General features: G+C 40.3%; 1 protein-coding gene across 1 annotated transcript; it reads left to right on the top strand.

The window, feature by feature from the left end:
* Window positions 1-1,746: 1,746 nt before the first annotated feature.
* Window positions 1,747-20,534, top strand: kcnk13b (potassium channel, subfamily K, member 13b). The gene is made up of 3 exons (XM_034075932.2): window positions 1,747-2,129; window positions 13,640-14,418; window positions 18,210-20,534. The coding sequence occupies exons 1-3, from the start codon at window positions 1,805-1,807 to the stop codon at window positions 18,363-18,365; spliced, it is 1,260 nt and encodes a 419-aa protein (XP_033931823.1). The 5' UTR covers window positions 1,747-1,804; the 3' UTR covers window positions 18,366-20,534.
* Window positions 20,535-21,900: the final 1,366 nt, after the last annotated feature.

Below are 21,900 nucleotides of genomic sequence, written 5' to 3'. Positions count from 1 at the left end.
AAAAATCCTTGATCAATGTCTTAAGTGTTTCAATCAGACATAATTATTAACTGTAAAATATTACATTCATCTGTTGTCACGTTACAGTGAACAGATTAGAAATAACGCTTTTTTGCAATATTTGTATGAATTATTTTCACATCACGATAGCAATAGAATAAAATTGAATGCTTTGACACAAAAAACAAAATTCGCTGCCCAATATTTAAAGTTTAATTGGCAACTTGAAACTGAAGACTGGAGTTGCGATACAACTTCTAAGCTCGGTAAAGTCAGAAAGATATTGATAGGTATAGGCCAGTGTTTCTCAAACTTTTTCATACCAAGGACCACTTAACCAATAAAAAAACACTCGCGGACCACCTAACTCCACAAATATCCCAAAACACATCGTTTTTCTAGAACAGATTATAAATCGCCTGAAAATGGTACAAACAAGTGGCAACATGTGTGACGAAGGTGTTGCCCTGAGCTTTATCATGCAATAGAAACTTAAGCTCGTTCCATTGCGGAGATATTCCCGCGAGAGTGCGAAAAACTTAAATGTATTTATTTATTTCAAATGTGAAATGTTACCAATATACTCACGGACCACTAGGGGGCGCTCACGGACCACCAGTGGTCTGCGGACCACACTTTGAGAAGCACTGGTATAGGCATATGGAATATTTTCTATCAGAAAAACTAAATAAAAAAGAAAACTGTAATTTCCCCTTACTTGTTGATGTGGTAAAACCAAGACCACTAATGTGTGAAGTGAGTTTGGTAGCACTTTATTGTATGACTGGAAGTTTGGGATATGTCTTTTCGGCATTGCACTTTGTAGACGGTCCCTGCGCATTGTCTCTCCTTTGGCTGCAAATTGAGAACAATGCAAGTTGTCCAGCTCTGAAAACTGCGCGTTTTGGCTTGTTTTAAAAATAAAAATTAGGTTTTAACTAATTTGTCTAACTGTTGTTAATAGACGTCTTTTGTTATAGATCCTCGAATCAGTCAATTTCTCAACTTTCCCAAACTAAGTGTGACCTGAACGTCTTGCAGCTCTGTCCATGGTTCTGGAAAGTTATTGAAAAAATAAATCCCAATTTTACAGAAATAGCTCTTTGTTGTCCCCGTGATCGTGAATAATTTATCTCGCACCGCCGTTCCGTGCTGACATTTGCTCACATGTCCCCGGGTAAGCGCGGACAGGAGCATGAATACCTCATCAGAAGAAAGAGAAAGGTCAAGTCTTATTGATTTCCCTATGCAAACGCGCTCTATTTTGTCGAAATCAAACCTCCAAAGTTGGACTCAGGTCATCCTCATCTTCCTCTTCATTCGACTTGTATTATGCAGGCTGAAATTAGATAATAGTCTGGATAGTAGTAGCTCTAGCAAAATAGACGTATATTTAGTGATAAATGTACAGAGGCTGTAAATGCTTCTGTATGTTGGTGGTCAATCAGCGGTGCGTAAAACGCGCGCTCAGGGGTGGGGACTCCTTTGGAGAGGCAGGACCAGAGAGTAAAACAGGACGAGTCTGCATCCACAGATTGCCGCGCGCCTCTCTCCTCCTCTCAGTGAATCTTTAGATTGCTGACAGTGGAGGAGAACCGTTTTGGACTTGGGCTGCATAGAATCTCATTGGCAAAATGCCACATCAACCGCCGCGGGACAACTCGATATATAATAATGTAATCTTATTGCGCTGGACTTTTCTGTCGTAAAAAAAAACACCTGTTTATTCCGAGGACGGTGCGTTTTTATTCCTGAACACCATGCCACCTCACATGAGCTGCACCACGCTGACAACAGCTACATAATGGCATGTAGGGGCGGCTCCGGTCCAATAAACGAGGATAACGCAAGGTTCCTGCTGCTGGCATTGTTCATCATCATCTATCTCCTCTGTGGGGCCGCTGTCTTCTCCGCGCTGGAGCAGCCAAAAGAGCGAGAGGCGAAGGAGCGCTGGGAGCAGAGGTTCGAGCATTTCAGCCAGAAGTACAACCTGAGTAAGAAAGACCTAAACAACTTCCTGAGGAACTACGAGGAGGCGAACGTGGCGGGGATCCGCGTGGACACAATCCGACCTCGATGGGACTTCACCGGCGCGTTTTACTTCGTGGGGACGGTGGTGTCAACAATTGGTGAGATGGAGAAAAGTCGCGTTTTAAAACAGTGATTTTGCGATTTTCTCTGTCAGCTCTATCATCTTTTTATTGAAATCATTTTAAAATCCACTATTTAGTATCTCCATAATCTTCATAAAGTCCTTGTTTGCAAGAAACTATCTTAAATATCACAGCTACTCGCTCTCCATGAACCAAAATAAAAATAAATGTAAATAGAAATGTACCCCCTTAATGTATTTCAGGATGTTCAAAGCCCAGTTATCTGATGTTTTAATTGTCATAGAAGCATAAATACTGGCCCAACAAAGAGCCAGCATACACACTATTTCTGGAACAAGCACACCTGATTATAATTAAGCCGTAATTATAGGCATGAGTTGCACCTGTGACAAGTCGAAATCCTGATTTGCATTCAATTAGGACCTCCACTTTTCTCTTATCTGTTTGTGTATGTTTATTTAGTCCTAAGAGATATACTTCAAGTTATTCTTTATATTAACATCGCTGTGTCATATTTATTGGCCATGACTTGTGATTTGATCCAGTATAGGTTCAACTGAACAAGGCTAGGAAAAAAGGCAATTTAGAGCAAGATTTGTCCTTGACAACCGTTTTTTCCATTTCAGGCTGCTTCTGAGAGTCAGTATTTAATAAACAGTAAAGCCATATTTCCCTAACCAATAGCACTGTTAAACGATAGCCCTGTTGATATTCTGTTGTCGATATCATTTGATCCTACCCTACACTCTCAATGTTTTTTCCCCTCATTAGCTAATCAGTAGTCATATTCACCTGTAATTGGAGTGAGTTGTTTCATGATTATTGACAGTTTGACAGATTGATTATTGGCATTAGTTATGTTAATAATGGTCCAGACTGTTCTTAACTGAACACATTGTGATTAATGTTGGTCTAAAAAAAAGTGATCTCCATATTGATCCAATGATTCACCCGTGATTACTAAAATACCAGGGAAAAAAGGAAGACAATGATTGTTTATAGCCTCATTATCAGCTTTTGGAGGATGTATACAGCCCCTCATCGAGAGCACTTTTTGCATCAACAACCCAAACCCGACTCTCGCCCTGACAAAAAGAGGTGATAGGCACCAAAGCTCCTTTTGTTTTTGCTCCCAATTGTCATGAGATGAACTCAAAGATCTAAAACATTTTCTATATACACAAAATAACCATTTATCTCAAATATTGTTCACAAATCTGTGATAGTGAGCACTTCTCCTTTGCCGAGATAATCCATCCCACCTCACAGGTGTGGCATATCAAGATGCTGATTAGAGAGCATGATTATTGCACAGGTGTGCCTTAGGCTGGCCACAATAAAAGGCCACTCTGAAACGTGCAGTTTTGCTTTATTGGGGGGGTCTGGGGGGGTCCGAAAACCAGTCAGTATCTGGTGTGACCACCATTTGCCTCACGCAGTGCAACACATCTCCTTCGCATAGAGTTGATCAGGTTGTTGATTGTGGCCTGTGGAATGTTGGTCCACTCCTCTTCAATGGCTGTGCGAAGTTGCTGGATATTGGCACGCTGTCGTATACGCCGATCCAGAGCATCCCAAACATGCTCAATGGGTGACATGTCCGGTGAGTATGCTGGCCATGCAAGAACTGGGATGTTTTCAGCCTCCAGGAATTGTGTACAGACCCTTGCAACATGGGGCCGTGCATTATCATGCTGCAACATGAGGTGATGGTCGTGGATGAATGGCACAACAATGAGCCTCAGGATCTCGTCACGGTATCTCTGTGCATTCACAATGCCATCAATAAAATGCACCTGTGTTCGTACGCATACCCATACCATAACCCCACCACCACCATGGGCCACTCGATTCACAACATGACATCAGAAAACCGCTCACCCACACGACGCCGCATACGCTGTCTGCCATCTGCCCTGAACAGTGAAAACCGGGATTCATCCGTGAAGAGAACACCTCTCCAACGTGCCAGACGCCATCGAATGTGAGCATGTTCCCACTCAAGTCGGTTACGACGACCAACCGGAGTCAGGTCGAAACCCCGATGAGGACGACGAGCATGCAGATGAGCTTCCCTGAGATGGTTTCAGACAGTTTGTGCAGAAATTCTTTGGTTATGTAAACCGATTGTTGCAGCAGCTGTCCGAGTGGCTGGTCTCAGACGATCTTGGAGGTGAACATGCTGGATGTGGACGTCCTGGGCTGGTGTGGTTACACTTGGTCTGCGGTTGTGAGGCCGGTTGGATGTACTGCCAAATTCTCTGAAACGCCTTTGGAGACGGCTTATGGTAGAGAAATGAACATTCAATTCACGGGCAACAGCTCTGGTGGACATTCCTGCTGTCAGCATGCCAATTACACGCTCCCTCAAAACTGGCAACATCTGTGGCATTGTGCTGTGTGATAAAACTGCACGTTTCAGAGTGGCCTTTTATTGTGGCCAGCCTAAGGCACACCTGTGCAATAATCATGCTGTCTAATCAGCATCTTGATATGCCACACCTGTGAGGTGGGATGGATTATCTCGGCAAAGGAGAAGTGCTCACTATCACAGACCTTCTACTTTCCTCCTATGAAAGTATGTACTCTTAATATATTTTTAATCAAATATAACACATAAAAACAATAATTCAATAACGTGCTTTAACCACTAGGCGGTGCACACAAGGTACACACAGCCATAATAACTTTGTATTATTAGTGTAGGACACTTATGTATGTACAACATCTGAAGATGTGTAGTTGTATTCATGCTTTCACATCATTTTACAGCATATTGCTATACTATTTCAGACTCAGTATTTGCATTCCTATATTCAAAGAAAATCAGTAATATCTTTAAAAACTACAAGTCCTTTTATGTCAGCTGTGCACTGCATCTATGAATTAGATCAAATGTAAAAGTCAGCCGAATTAGTGTTGATACTGCAAGGAGACGTATTGTGTGAAGAGAAATTGAAGATGTTGTTTAGTTGTTGATATGAAAGCTTTAGCGCAAGTTCAATAAGGAAGAACTAACAATGAGCCACTTACACGTCACTCTATTGCTTCCTTCCCCCCTCATTAAATACGAGGGCGTCACCCCTCAGCAGCCAATTGCTGCACATGCTAAATTCCTTAAATGCCTGCTCTTCCTCCCTGTCAGTTGTCATTTCAGGTGACCACACACAAATGGTAGTACACTAATAGTCCTCTTCCGTTAAACACTCAGGAATATATAACCTCAAGATGTCTAATTCAGACTTTTCCGACAACGAACCTTTTTCGAAGGATCTCGATCCTGGCTCCGACGTACCTCCAGAAGTAGCTTCCAACTCCTCAAGCCACCGGCGCATGAGCGCCCGTCTGGCTTCCCGTGGCGGCTCACGGACGGCAGAGGCAGACTTCCTCTTCTCCCATCTCAACCCTGTCTCCTAAAAATTACGTTCCCACAGAACTAAACTGCATTCTCAATTACGTTTAGCTAGAAACGTATTTTCTCCCACGTTACGTTAGTTATGAACGTATCTCAAATACGTTTATTTTCTACATATCTTCTAGAAGCATATTTTCTTCCACGTTACGTTAGTTATGAATGTAACTTAAATACGTTTATTTTCTACATATCTTTGCCATTTATTGTCTTGCTTATAATAATGATAATTAGTTATTTATAAATATCATTTTAGAGCACACCTTTGAAATCGACAATCGGGCTCGATATATGGTTAAATTAAAATCAGTAGGCGAGGCTGTAATTTCGCCAGCTGTTACTCTCATGTGCGAGGCAGAACATAATAGTTTTAACATGCCAAAAAGCTGCTGTGTCGTTTATTGCACCTCAAACATTAAAACAAATCCAGAGTTACGTGTTTCTGTACTTCCTCTAAGAAGAAAGGACAGTAACAGAAGAGCTCTGTGACTTCAGGCTTGATCGCCGTTCAAATGACAGCGCTGGTTTCCCCAAAAGTGGGCGGGGCTGTAAAGTGAAGTAGATTTACTCTCATCTATTATTCAAAACCATTCTATTTATTCTAACGTAAATTACATGCCAGTGTTTTATCTTTTATTTATTTGTTTTTATTTTAAATCGTATAATGTCGGACTTTTTTTTCCGTCTGTGAGGAAAAGAAATGGGGCTCAGAGCCTCAAAATACTGAAATCTGTATTTTTTAAAATCTTTTCCTTCTAATTTATTATTCTTTTCTAAATAACACACTGTTATTTACTCAACAATAACACACAATTATCCTTGTTTTTATTTATTCATTTAATTCTATAATCTTGGGCTTTTTAGCCGTAAATAAAGTCACCGGAAACAGACGGGACATTTTGAGCGATACACACCACAAACCCACTAAACTGATTACCCAAGATCCTCAGCTTGAAGCTTGTTGATTGGATGTTTTAGCCGCAATGCACGCTGGGATATGGTGTTGATATGATATGGAGATATGATATCCGACAACGAAAAATAAAATACCTAATTCAGAGTGTGCTTGCTTTTCTCTTTGGAAGTCATCACATAACGGCATTGTAATACACGGTTCGGCTGCATTACATATTACACATCTGCCATAATTCTTTATTTATAGAGAGAGACAAACAGGAGAACTGCTGCCAAAACTGAATACTTGACGTGGATCATAAATATATCAACAATTAAACATCTTCAATTTCTTTTCACAAAATACGTCTCCTTGCAGTATCAATAGTAATTCGGCTGACTTTTATATTTGATCCAATTGGTATATAGGTTATATTTACACCATAACGGTGCACAGCTGATCGAAAAGGACTTGTAGTTTTTAAAGATATTACTGATTTTCTTTGAATATAAGAATCTAAATACTGAGTTGAGAGAATAGTCAGGGGATTTGGGTGATGGGAGACACATCTATGGAATCACAATTTCAATAGCTTACTATTAAATGACGGATAGCCTATGCCTTTCTGTCTGTGATGTTTTACAAATCAGATATTAATGTGTAGAAGTAAAACAAGAGAAATAGTATAGCAATATCCTGTAAAATTATGTAAAAACATGAATAAAACTACACATCTTCAGATGTTATACATAAGTGTCTACACTAATAATACAAAGTTATTATTAGTATGCTGTGTGTACCCTGTGTGCACCGCCTAGTGGTTAAAGCATGTTATTGAATTATTTTTGTTGCATAATCTTATTTGATCAAAACAATATTAAGAGTACATACTTTCATAGGGGGAAAGTAGAAGGTCAATGATAGAAATATAGAATATAAAAAGTCGAGAAGATACTAAGTGATCTCTACAATAAAACAGTTTAGTGCTGGATGTATAAAGATATTAATAGGAGGATGTGCAAAACAGAAAAACGAATTAACCTTTATTAACACATTAAAACATACTTTAGGTTAAGGTCTTCTTTTAAACAAGAAAAAAGCTCTGGGGGTATCTATCTACAGATGAATATTAAGCCTGACAAAGTACTTAACGTCTAACATATTGCTTTCCTGCAATGTTAACTATGTTGAAACACTTATTTTAAATGATATTATACACATTAATTATACTCTTATGTATGTAGATAGAATAAGAAATGTGCAGAATATGACAGTTTAATGGTGGAGGTATACAGTACACACATATTGATAGATGTCTGTTGAGGAACCTGCGACCCAAGTTGTGTATAAGATCAATACACCTTAGAAAACCTTGAAATCTTGAAAGGGATATGCAAAATAGCCATTATACAGTTTTTAATTAACTATTAGTAGAGAATAACGAGTAATGAATATACTTTATAAAGATCTGCAGATAAATGTTTAGTCTTCTCAAGCACCAACTATCAAATATCTCTCCTGATTGTTGGCACTTGACAATCACCTTCCCTGAATTGTATTCAGGTGTAACTAAAGTCTGCTTTAAGGGTTGTTTATATTCCACATCATTAATCAGAATCTGCAAAGTAACTAAACTAAATGTAGTGGAGTAAAAATACCAGGTTAACCTCTGAATTGTAGTGGAGTAGAATTACAAAGTAACAATGAGCTGTCGTGTGGGTATATATTAATGCTGCCCATTATGGATACAAGCGATTTTCACCCATTTAGTAATTACATGTTTTAAATGTATACACACCAATGTGTTTCCTATTGCCTATAACCTCCAGGGCTGTACACAGTTTAATACTGTCAACTTCTACATTTGGGAAAAACGTCTTTTAAAACTACAATTCCCAGTAGAGACGTGCCATAGAGAACATGTTGCGAAACACAATAGCCAGCATGTGTAGTTCTGGTGGGGCGTTCGACCGTAATACGGCAAATAATACGTTTGCCGTATTATTTTATTCTTTTCAAATGTTTTCTGGATTTCATATCATATAAACAACACCAAATCCCAGCAGGCATTGCGGCTAAAACATCCAATCAGCGAGCTTAAACCATAGCTGAGGATCTTGGGTAATCACTCGAAATGCCTACGTCTGTTTCCGGTTATTTTTATTTTGAAATTCAGTTCCTGACGGACGCCGAAAAAGCACGAGATTATGAAATTAAACCAATAAATAAAAGCAAGGATAATTGTGTGTTATTGGTGAGTAAATAACAGTGTTATTTTGAAAAGAATAACAAATTAGAAGGAAAAAAAGATTTAAAAATACAGATTTCAGTATCCTGAGGCTCTGAGCCCCATTTATTTTCCTCACAGACGGCAACAAAAGTCCGAAATTATACGATTTAAAATAAAAGCAATAATTGTGGCTTGATATTGAGTAAGAACATGTTTTTATGAACCACACAGCTTCCGGTCTTCCACGACCCGACCGGAGAAAAAGACGTGCTGCAGGCACAAAACACATTACCAGTAGAAATACATTGCTTTTAAAATCGTGCTGTGCAACACGAAAAAAAAAAAAGGGGAAAATCGTGTTGGTGAACACAAATCAATAGATTAAAAATCGTGTTGGTGAACACGAAATGCCATGAGACTGGGTTGCGTATCACGCAGAGATAGCAGAGTGTCGTCTTCAGTATTAAAAAATATTACCAAAATTAATGCCAACATTCATTAAGAATTGTGGTGAGCATTAAAGAACGCTGCATTTCCAAGTAGCAGGACAATGTCATGACATGTAAGGTAAATTAGACTGCCTCAGCCTTATACGTTTTCATTTTGTCTTTTAACACTCTAAACTTTCCCCTGAGTCATGCTTTAATATGTGATGCCCTGGAACTCCCTGCAGTAATTTGATCAAGCATATAGCTTTTTCCTTATTATACATGTTGGCTTTATGCCTGCACGGAGCCCTATCTGCAGAATTAGTTTAGGCCCACCACAATCCTAGGGCTGGCCTTGCTCAGAGTGTTATTTCATGAAAGGAGATTCAGTCAAATGTATCTTTGCTTTTCGAGTGAAAAGGCTCTTGTCAGAATTCCAAGCTGCACAACAAAACAGCGTGCATGTAACTGAATCTGCAGACAATAACATTGTTATTAATATATCAACTCAAACAGGTGAACAGAGACAGACAGTGCTTCATTGAGCTTTAAGTGCTAAATGAGGGATGAGACATCGCTGAGATCTGTGCGATCGATGGATGCACCTCTCGGCTTGAGTCCTATTTTGCTTCTCTGTCAGTTCAAAAGAGACAATTTGCCCTTATAAATAGAAAACAGTTTAATGGGTTCTTACCTTTTAAAAATGATAGAACATGACGTCACCTTCTTAAACTAATGGCCTAAGTCATATTTTGGAGAAAATGTTTTTTTTGCCTAAATCATCTCTTCTTGATGCTGGCCACCTCTGATAAAATTGCCTACATCCTTATTGAAAATAAAGTGCTGTTCTAACTTCCTACCCTGATAGTATAATGGCCTATGTCAAGAGTGTGACTTAGGCAATATATTTAAAAAAAAAAAGATGGCTTAAGTCACAAGACAATGTGACTTAGGCCATTTGACAAGCTTTACAAAATGGCTGCTTCAAGAAGAAAGAAAAACTAACAGAACAGATAAATTAAGTTATTTTCATGGTTCAGGGCTTGTCCCCTGTTGTTGATGTTTACTATACTATAGGCTAGGCTATAAATGTTGTGTAGTTATTTAGTCTGTGAAATTAAAAATGTATAGTTACTGTAGCTAATGTAGCTACTGTAGCTCCATGAAGCTTGCACACATTTCCCTCTGGGACAATAAAGACTCATCTAAAAACTAATCTAATCTTTCAAAACTAACTGTTACAATTACAGCATAATTATAAATAAGGAAAAGTACATTTTGCATTTGTCTGTTTTAATTCTTAATATTGTCTTTTTTCCACATTACATTTCCATCTTATTAGGAAAGATGAAATGTTTTTTTAACTGAATTTGGCGAAATAATATTCATTAAATAGCTTTAATGTATTAATGCATAGGACCACAGTGCAATTACAAAAATGTTTTTCACAATAATCACACAGTTGTGACCGTACGCCTACTCCTTTTTGGTAGGAGATGCACTTGACTTTTCAGACACCGATCAGGAATCATCCAATGAAAATGAGACTGTCTTTAAAGAGGTGGAGCAGCATGTACCAGGCCAAGACACTGTGGGTGTTTCTCAATGTCGAGGACGCTTCCTTGTCCTCCAAGTCAGGTCCATCAGAGGCTAGGCAAGAGTCATTCCTGGCTTTCGGAGAACGAAGAATGGAACAGGCTAGCAAGTGTGCAGGTGTGCGTCATATGAGAGGCCCCGCCTTACATTTTCTGCCAAAGATTTTGGGAATTGGTCCGTGCGCAAAGCATTGTGGGGATTTTAAGACCGCGGAGTCTACACATGTGCAGCCTCGAAATTTCCAGCAACGAATTACGCCGGCCTCGGTAGAATTCCAAGGATCCTGGACATTGGAACAGTCCTTCGGCGGCACTCGATGATGTAGTATCCTTGAAATAGTGGCTCTGGAGCAGCCTTACTCGACATTGAGAAACACCCTGAATCAGATGGAGCAGACAATAACCTAAACACTTTCATTGAAGAAGAGAGTGTTGCTGAAGATGCCTTAGCAGAACCGTCCACACCATGAAGAAGACATAGATGATGATGATGTTATCATTGACCCAAACTACAATCCATCCTCTGATGAGTCCTCTGTTCCCGAAAATGAAGACAGTCTGGCAGCAACTTCAGAACATTATGGTCCTCATCTAAAGGATGTATGAAAACAATACGGTCAAAAGGAAACAAATACCTCAGCCCAGAAACATGGAAGCAAAATGAATCCAAGAAGAAACGTCTCAAAGGAATGGCATACAAGGCCAAAGGTGGCAAAGAAATAGCTGCAAAGGCTATGGGCCTTCCCTGCAATTCGAAGTTCTGTCAACGAGTCACGACTTGAGACTGCCAATCCATTACAGAAGAGCAGAGGCAGTGGATATTTCAGAAAGTTTGGTCAATGGACAACTGGGAAGAACATCGGTTATACGTCACCACTTTGGTCACTGTTACGGTTTGTGTTGGAAGTAGGACCCAAATGCAGATATAACTGAAAACTCCTTTATTTCAAGGCTATGATACCTATATCGACAAAGACAAACAGAACACTCACCGACGAACTTCGTTATCACACAAGACAACCCGACAAAGAGAGACAGAAAACCCAGAACTTAAATACACCCAGGACTAATCACATAAATACGACAGGTGAGGAGGGAGGAGAAAACACATAGGTATCAGGTGAACACAATTGGGTAATCAGAGAGGGAAACCGACAGAAAGCAAACAGGCAGGAAACGGGGGTGAACACTTTACAAAATAAAACAGGAAACCCAAAGATAGAAAAGGACAAGAAAAATACCAACACAGACAAATCCTAACAGTCACAAAGGTTTCCATGAAGCAAAATAAAGAAAGTTGGTGAAGGATCCAGGCGCAGTTCATCATTTTCCTATAACTGAAACTTCAGGATGGAACAAATCTTAAAGAATACAAAGCTTTTTTTCTTCTACACTTGGTATCCCTGAAAGAACCATTACACTGGCTGAACAAAAATACCATCGACCATGACGAACAAGTGGCAGACCCGCCAACTACATCTCCACCTAAGAGTGGCAAAAATGCAAAGCTGGAAATGGCTGTTGCAGATTTCCTTAAGGACTGGTTATAGGATCTGCCCACTGTTGATTCGCACTACTGTCTAAAGACACGAAGTTCCTTCACCCAGGCACAACCATCTCCATCAGGAATATCAACAGGCAGCTGCAACTGCTGAAGTTGACGCTCTGCCAATCAAGGCGAGGAGGTTTCAGGACCTTCCATCCATGAAACATGTCATGCCCTTCGAGTGCCACCCACACGCACACACGCACGCACACACGCACACACACACACACACACACACACACACACACACACACACACACACACACCAAGATGACTGAGAAAGGTTCAGGGGAGAAACGGATTTAAATGGAAAAGGGTTAGCAATTAAAAACACAGCAAAGAAGAGCTGGAGGGAGTAGTGAGGAGAGGCACATGCCTCCTCAGGGTTTGATTTACTTGCCTTTTGTTTTATTTAGCTAAGAGTGATTTAAGTTGTAGCTTTTGAGTTTGCTATATTGAATTAAAGGGCCAACCACGGCCAAACTGCCCTCTCTTTTCTGAGTCTCTGTATGCTCCTCTAGCATTTTAAACTGTTAGTGGCTGACCCAGCCCCATGGTCTGTCACAGTAATGCGGAAAAGAGAAGTGCACTGTTTTGCCTAAGTCACTTACTCCAGAAGTAATAAGGCCTAAGTCAGGTTTCAAATTGCCTAAGTCACAACAACATGTTCGTAAATTGGCCTAAGTCATCTAATCCTCTTATTTTACACAATTGACAGACAGTGTTATTTGTATGTCAATAGTCATATATTGTCATAACCTTTTTGTGTGAAATAATTAATATATATCATATATTCGGTTAAGTTTTTTCTGTTTTTTGAAAAACTTTCAAATATGACTTAGGCCATTAGTTTAAGAAGGTGACGATGATACAATTGACATGTGAATTGGCCCCAGTGGGACTTTCACTTGCTAAGTAACTGTAGGGAATACGGTGACATGTTAGAGAAACAGACACCTTTGCTCTGATTGTCAAGATGTGCTTGGATTGAAAACACATTTGCGCTTTGATTAAGTGAGTGACAAAGCGAGAAGGAGAGCACGTCACCAATTGCAACTAAGGGGTTCAGCCAGTTTTGTGAGAATGATTTCCCTCTCTGAGATGAAAAGATCAGTAATTAGCCTTCTTTGTTAATGGCATAAAGGATATGAGTTTGATTCAAAAGGTAAATACAATTAGCTGGAGGCAATGGACACAATGGTCTTCTCTACAAAGGATCCATTCATTTACAACAGTGTGTGTGATAGTTTTCCAGTGATAATAATGCTTCTCTTGTGCTTTGTGAAGCGTTTATTCTCTCCTTTTTATTCAGAGCCACCTGCATCTGCAAAAGTCAAGGAGTTTCGCAACTCTCTGAACGTGAGCTTGCAGTCCTATTATGTATATATTTCCTTATTGCATATATTGTGTGTTTCCAAGGGTTCGGTATGACCACTCCTGCCACCATTGGAGGAAAAGTCTTCTTGATGTTCTACGGCCTGCTCGGCTGCGCTGCCACCATCCTCTTCTTCAACCTCTTTCTGGAGCGTGTCATCACAGTCATCGCCGTGGTCCTCAAGTCCTGTCACAAACATCGGCATAAAAAAGCTGCGCTTGCATCAAATGGCCAGCGGGTGTCTGAGGGAAACAGAGCTGGTGGAAATGGAGGAGAAAGAGGAGAGGATCTGGCTGGCTGGAAGCCTTCGGTTTACTGCGTCATGTTCATTCTAGGCATGGCGGCCATTGTGGTGTCCTGCTCTGCCTCGCTCATGTACTCTGCAGCCGAGGGTTGGGACTACCTGGACTCGCTCTACTTCTGCTTTGTGGCCTTTAGCACAATTGGTTTTGGAGACATGGTGAGCAGCCAGCGGGCGGTGTACGAGGGCCACGCCACAGTCGCGTATAGGTTGGGCAACTTCTTCTTCATCCTGACCGGCGTCTGCTGCATATACTCCCTCTTCAACGTCATCTCCATCGTCATCAAACAGGTCCTGAACTGGCTCCTGAGGAGGCTGGACGCACCCTGCCGCTGCTGTTTCCCCAGGAGGGGTCACCACCCACACCGGCACCCCCGACGGAACGTGGTGGCACCGGGCCACCTGCACACCCGCAGAGACCCCTCCATCGAGACGGATGCCCTCAACGAAAGTGAGACCGACAACGGGCGCAGGATGTCTGGGGAGATGATCTCCATGAAGGACTTTCTTGCAGCCAACAAGGTGAGAGCTTCACGGTGTTACTGACAGTCATTTCATCTATCTAATATCATTACGTGTTATGACGCTCAACATATTCAGTTATCTCCCAGAGTAATTTAATTTAAACTGCTCACAAGATTAGTAAAACAGACATTCATTCAATCTTGTTGGTTCCCTGTAGTCATGCTTACTTTAGTCATTAACTCCTCATTCACCCTGCTCTGTCATCTTGCTCCTCATAACCTGTATTGCACTTTGCTCTGCTCTACTGCAGCTTTTCTGCATAATTGGCAATGAAGAAACTCCAACATAAAAGTAACCTATCATATAACAGAAGGGATATATGGATAAAATCTAATATCCCGATATTTCTGATCAATTACTCCGATATTTAGCGATATAAACACAATGTGATGCAGTTTTTGAAAAAGTAAACATCTGGAATTTGGATATAATAGCTAAGAGGGTTCAAATGTATGTTCATACAATTACAGCACTTTACTGCCTTTGAAAGAAGAAACATTTGCGATATTACGCTATCCAAAATGTAGGACGATATCTAGTCTATCATGATATCCATTTTATATATATATATAACACAAGAATTAAGGCAATTTGTGTTGGGTTGATGATTTCTATGTTGAAGCAATGCTTTTTGGCAATAAATCTTATACCATTATATACTGTTTTCTTACCTTTCCAGTGGTACCACATTTGTGAGGAACAAGCCACATTTGTGGGATGAGCAGCAGAGCTGTGGGGTGCGCCCATGAAAAATGTGATACCCCACATAAATGTGACAAATCTCCTCTAACATATTTTTTTGCTGCTGACTCTAGTTTTGTGTTGTTTGGTGGATTGGATGATTGGAGTCTGATGAATAAAGACATATTGGCAACAATTGATTTATTAACAATTGATTCATTTAACAAGCAGCCTCAGTCGCGTGTGGAAGAACCAAACACAGCCACAACAGCCTCTCCTCCTCATGCTTCCATTATTCAACCAGCAGTTGTCCCAGGTCAGCCGGCGTGGTTGTGTTGGTCACTCTGGAGCGGACAGCAGGGCCAAGCTGACCCAACATGGGGTTCAATGGGGTTGAGGTCAGGACTGCAGGTCATCCCATCCTCTCCACTCCTACTCTATCGGTGCAGCAGTCAGCAAAGCATTCTCTGCGTCTTCTCCACACTGTGACCCTACGATCCATGTGCCGCAGGCAGAATCTGGACTCATCGCTGAGCATAATGTTCCTCCACATGTTGAGGTTCCTGTTTAAGTGGGCCTGACGGTGTAGGGCAGTCATGGCAAGCTCCTGGCAGCCGTACGAGACCGGAGAGTGGCTGCTGTTTGGCATTGGCAGAGGAGATTTATCACATTTTTCATGGGCGCACCCCACATACTCAGCTCTGCTGCTCATCCAACAAATGCTTGTTCCTCACAAATCTGGAAAACAGGCTTTCCAACGGTACAAGATGTATTGCCAAAAGTATTGTTACAACATAGAAATCATCTACCAAACACAAATTGCCTTACTTCTTGTGTTAAGTTTGTATATTACCCAGCCTCATAGTGATGTTTCCCTTTAAACACACCAATATTAAATCATCTGTTATAACTAGATTACAAGTATTTAAACTAAAGTTTACTTAAAAATGTAGCGTAGTGCAAGTCATAGTTTGGCTTCCTGGAAGAAGCAGTATGAGTTAGTTGCTGTTTTCTAGGCTACATGGATATTATGTGTAAAATGTATCTGAATACCAATTCCCTACTCCATTGCTATCACCCTTTCAAGAGCCCTCTGAGACACTCAGAGGTGTCAATTGTCCATACATTTCCATAACTGCCACCCTACTTTTCCGACGAGACGAATGAGCAGTGTGTGCTGTTGAATATCAAATTGTTGCTCACTCACTCCAGAGTTATTCTCAACTGGAAGTACAACATCTGAATGTTCACACCTGGTTATTATTCTGATTACTGAGCCTGAAGTTTCTGGCTGAGATAATTAGAAGACAACATGGTGTGATGTTTCAAGGATGTGAATATCCTGATGCAAACTAGCCAAATCTCCAGCGATGTCACTTTGATTTACCTGCTTCATTGACTATTAATAACTATTAACAACATTCATTTACTCCTAGGCATAGGCATAGGTGGAGCCAAGAGAAAGACAAAGGAAACGACAGGAAAATCAGAGATATTTGTATAGGCAAGGGGACTGGTAAGGGTTATTAGAAAATACATGCTAGCACGTTGTAGTGTTGCGACTACCCATCCATAGTTCATTATATGTATTTAAAAAGTTACAAATGGCATAAAAACTTCAGTAACACGGATCTAACAAGGCTTAATGATGCTTAACACATGGCCAATTAGAGCTATGAAGAGATTACGGTTGTCGACAGGGGCAACCGCAAGGCTAAAAAAGACATATTTGATTATGGAAGTGCAACTGACAAAAAAATTATAATATATATATTTACATTACATAAAAGTATATGTGGTCAATACCAACAAAAGCAAACGCAATGTGGCAGTCCAATTTTGAATAAAAAGCACAAGTTGTTCAAAGCTGGATTCTGCCTCAGAACTATCTGATAACATCAGAGTGCCACAGGAATAGCATTTCAAGTCTGAAAAAGTAGCAGGTTACATATTGTACGTGTGTAAAGAGGAATAAGAGAGAACATGAGGGGAAAGGGAGGGGTGGAGAGGATGTAGACGAGACATGTGATAGAAAAACAGAATGCTGCTGTTGCATAATGTAACAAACGGGCCTTTAGATGTTCAATCAGGGACAGCTGCACATTGAAGATGTGTATAGACTTTAGTGGCAACATGGACCTGTACTTTATTAAGGCCTTAAACGTTTCAATGCAGGGGGATAGGTGGAAACATTCTTAGAGATAGACCTCCAAACACTGAGTCATTTTTATAAATATGACTTTGTCTGTCATTAACTGAAGACGAGGTCATCGTGTCATAGTCATCCTCAGCATATTATGTGACAACCTCATCCAATTAAAATGCTATAATTTCAGGTATAACAATATAAGTGTAGAGGTTAAGGTGATTCAGCAACTAACTAACCATACTCATACGTCCTTGAGAGGTGGTCTGAAGTGAAACAGAAAGAGAATTGAGACCTCTTTCAAATACATTCACACAAGAAACATATCCGTGTTCTGTTGGTCCACTATATGGTTAGTTTAAAAGAGTCTATTTGTGAAAACATCCTTGATTTCCCTCACTTCAGGTACATGTTTATTACAAGATGAGTAATGCAAGACTCAGGGGATCACCAAAGTTAGAAGGCTTTTCCCGTGGGGCTTTCTGTACTGTACACATTTCCTGATAAATCATCTCAAGAGCTGTTGAAATATTTCTGTCTGGATGAAAGACAAACATCCAGTCATGCAACTACCATGGCTAAGAATACCCATTCATCCAAAATACAGTTCCATTAAATATGAAGGAATATTAATTAAACAAATGTTAAACAATATTACACATCAGTAATATGTATTCCCTACAGGTTGTTTTGTACACTGATAAAGCAAAAAGAAGGTTCTGCTCAGTAACACTTGCTCAGTATTTGTCGTCCTTGTTCACATAGATCGACACCTAAAAAGGAGAGGAAAGGCACCATCTGGTAGCCTCATATCACACCTGTGAAATCAGATGTGTGTGCTGCCAACGCATTGTATTATCCTCATTGTGCAAGGCTTCACAGGTTGCAGCTACCACTTCCAAACGCAGACAGAACATATATCCTCATCTGTTCATTCCTTTATCTCTTTCTCTTCCTGCAGGTCAATCTGGCTATTATGCAGAAGCAGCTTTCCGAGATGGCCATTGGGCACCCGCGCCAGTCCAGCTCCAATTCACGTCAGAACGGATTCTCCGGAGGGGTGGGAGCCCTTGGCATCATGAACAACCGTTTGGCAGAGACTAGCACGGACAGATAGGGCAGACAATTATTTTTAGGGGTAACAAAAGGCTGCAAGGATAAGCCGATAAGGACACATTTCCACTGGGGAAAGCCTTCCTGGAAAAACGAAAATGAGACTTTGGGTGGTTTAAAGACTGAGTACATGACTAATTCATCCATTGACACCACGCTGACTCCCAGCAGCAATCATCTCCGCCAATTTCCCTGTCAAGAACATGGCTACACTAATGATGAATTAGATGGGCTGGAGTCTGTCTTCTGAACCACAATGTTACCACATGAGGAATTCAGTTGCCATGGTGATATAAAAAAAGGCCTGCCTGGAGTACTTGTATCTAAGCCTTAAAATCCTAATGCACTACACGCTTCTTCACCTTACATATCGTACTTACTCAATACTCACTATGGCTCTACCCACATCCACAATGACATAAAAATAGCTTTAATAAAATGGGTGTTGCTTAATTTTGTGTCTAACATTAGTAATTACATGAAGCTGGGTGAAATGCAGAAAGGAAAAGCTGAATTAATGGCTAATTCGATGTTTTGATCCTGAATGCATCATTTTACAATTAGAATCATGACCGAAAGAACGAGATCGCGGATACAAGCGGCCGAGATGGGTTTTCTCCGCAGGGTGGCTGGTGTCTCCCTTAGGGATAAGGTGAGAAGTTCGGTCATCCGGGAGGGACTCTGAGTTGAACCGCTCCTCCTTTGCGTTGAAAGGAGCCAGTTGAGGTGGTTCGGGCACCTAGTAAGGATGCCACCTGGGCATCCTTACTAGGCATGTCCAGCTGGGAAGAGACCAAGGGGTAGACCTAGGACCAGGTGGAGGGATTATATCTCTTCGCTGGCCTGGGAGCGCCTTGGGACCCCCCAGTCAGAGCTGGTTGATGTCGCCAGGGAAAAGGAAGTTTGGGGCTCTCTGCTGGAACTGCTACCCCTGCGACCCGACCACGGATAAGCGGGAGAAGATGGATGGATGGATGGACAATTAGAATTGCAATGCCACTCTCGTTAACTCAAACAAATGTTTCAAAGCCTTTTTATATGCCATTCAATAGCCTCCATCTTGGCAATGGTTACATTAATTATAACGACAAATAGAAGAAGAAAAAATCCCAGGAGAACCTTATTATAAAATAAACAGACCTATTATCTTCAGCTGAATGGGTGATGTTTTGCGACTGAGATGAAACCTATTATGTTAGACTGATGGTTACTTTTTGGTTTGCAGCACTTTCTCCAGGCACAGACGCAGATAGAAGGACATTTTCACACTCTGATGTTGTCTTACAGTCCCAGGAGGTTGGCAGTAATATAATGTGTCGAAAAAGGTAGCTCCAGGGGTTATTCTTTTTCATTTTAGCACAACAGTGTAAGGTTTATGTTTTTCCTGTCGTCTAGGTTCACCGCAGATGCAGTTACTAAAATGGACGGACTGTTCAAAACATGCCTACACTGATTGACCGACCCCTGAAATCAGCCACGCATGAAGACAATTTGTGGACACTATATCATTAACTGCAATTGAATAGGTATCTTAATTCTCTTTGTTCATACATCTGAGAGGAAATTACAGGTTGACAATACTTGTGCTCCACATCTGACGTCAACATCTTTTGGAATCTGAATTGTGTAAGAAGTGTCTGAACAAAAGCAGACAGACAACGTTTATTGTTGATAAATTGATAATCAAGCAAACCTGCACAGAAAGCATGTGCTATATTTTTGTACAGGGGTCTGCATAGATTTCTTTTAGGATGATGATGAAAGAAGGAGGTCGGATTCAGATGGCACACAGCATTAATAATATGTAAAGATTGTATTTGTGTAATAAAAAAGGAAAACAATGTAAGTGAATATTTGTTACAACCATTTCCCCATATGGATTTTTTTTAAATCGGTAATATAATATGCACAGCTAACCTTTGAAGCTTTGGATGTCTCAACTTGCTAGAGCAGTGTTCTTTTCTGAGTCTAGTAATAGTGTCTTTGTGTAACTTTTCCCAAACAAAAAACACAAAAAAAAGGGTGCTTGAAGGTGTTTTTAAACGAAGTTTTCATCTGCTCTAATGTAAGCTAATGTCATGAGCATAACCAAACTAGCTTATGAAATACAGGAGCAACTCCAATGCCAAAAAGCCTTATACTGTATAAAAGAAGCCTCGAGTTTGGTCATTTAAATGGGGGTCTCTTGTTTTTTTGTGAGCATTGTTGTTTTTTGTGAGCATTTTTCAAAAGCTAACGTTAGCTCTAGCAAGCTAGTTTGATTAGCAAGGTGTATGTGAAATTCACACTAACTGTGAAATCAGTTCCTTTTGACTTGCAAAAATACATGTTTAACAGAAAATACACTTTCCCCAAAAAGTGAAAAGTCAATTACTTATTAAGTAGTGTACAACTGAACACTGAAACAAAAGCTTGGTAGCAAAGCAGTGTTAGGGACACCATGAAGCTCCCTAAGGCATACCCTGCACTTGTCATTTTTACTCTTTTTTTCTTTTTAACTCTAAATGGTATCACCAAAACTAGCAATCGAGACCATAAACCCATTAGGAAATATTTGTACTGAAGTAAGCCTTGACTCTTTGGACAAGGAGGTTGAGAACAGCTAATGAGCACTAATTCCACTGTGTGGTCATTCTCCACCTTATAGCTCTTCCTGGATACTGCAAGATATGCTTTTCTTTACTGGATTTGAGGAAGTTTGTACACTCGAGCCATGCATGCAGCTTTAGCCTCAGTCTTTAAGCACAATATCATGTTTGTCAATTCTTATACAAGAATATTTTCTTTAACAATTGTTGTTTAATTGCTGGAAACATTGAAAAGTAAGCCAGAGACAGCAACTCATTTTGCAAATGTTAGCTTAGTTAGCAAACGCTTGATTAAAATCCCTAACCACTTTAATGTAATATCTTATAAACAGTAAGAACACTGACACAAATAACCTGAATTTTGCAGCCTCCATTTTTTGCTATGGAGATAGTCCCACACTAGGAAAGAATATTCTGATACACAAACTGCAATGATGTTGCTTAGCTATTGTCAACGCAGATGCATGATGCACACACACAAAATCACAGAGAAGCGGTGTCTACACAGATAATTATAGCTTTGAACAGATGCTTGTGTGTTCCTGTTATTCTGTATGTGTGCACAAGTGTGTGTGTGTTACAGACCAGACTCGGACAGATGCAGACATACAAAGACTCTTTGTCAAAGCTGTAGTCTGAGTTAAGGCAACTCCCAGAGAATTACTGACACTGCGTTCAGACCCTTTGCGTTGGAGACAATTTGATGCTCAGTCTGATGGAACAGTCATGTGGTTTTATTATGTTCTTCTGCAGAGGTTGTCTCAGGCATGCAAGGTTTAGAGGTAAATCCTTTCAAAGGTGGGTATTTTATGATGATGTTCACAATAGGTGTGAAAACTCTGTGTACCTTAGTGAAGATGCATGTGTGACCATACTGTGAAGACATTTGAGAATAAATGAAAGTGAGTGTATTTTCCTTACTATGACTGATACATTTTTTGGGAAACAACA

Source organism: Pseudochaenichthys georgianus, chromosome 24, assembly GCF_902827115.2.
Source record: "Pseudochaenichthys georgianus chromosome 24, fPseGeo1.2, whole genome shotgun sequence".
Lineage (NCBI taxonomy): Eukaryota > Metazoa > Chordata > Actinopteri > Perciformes > Channichthyidae > Pseudochaenichthys > Pseudochaenichthys georgianus.
The sequence above is the reverse complement of the archived record's forward strand: the minus strand, read 5'-3'. Positions and strand labels throughout refer to the sequence as shown.

Coding starts and splice junctions, on each gene's coding strand:
- kcnk13b (XM_034075932.2), top strand. CDS start 1,805: ATGGCATGTAGGGGCGGCTCCGGTCCAATAAACGAGGATAACGCAAGG. Junction 2,130..13,639: donor GACGGTGGTGTCAACAATTG/GTGAGATGGAGA, acceptor TGTGTTTCCAAG/GGTTCGGTATGACCACTCCT. Junction 14,419..18,209: donor ACTTTCTTGCAGCCAACAAG/GTGAGAGCTTCA, acceptor CTCTTCCTGCAG/GTCAATCTGGCTATTATGCA.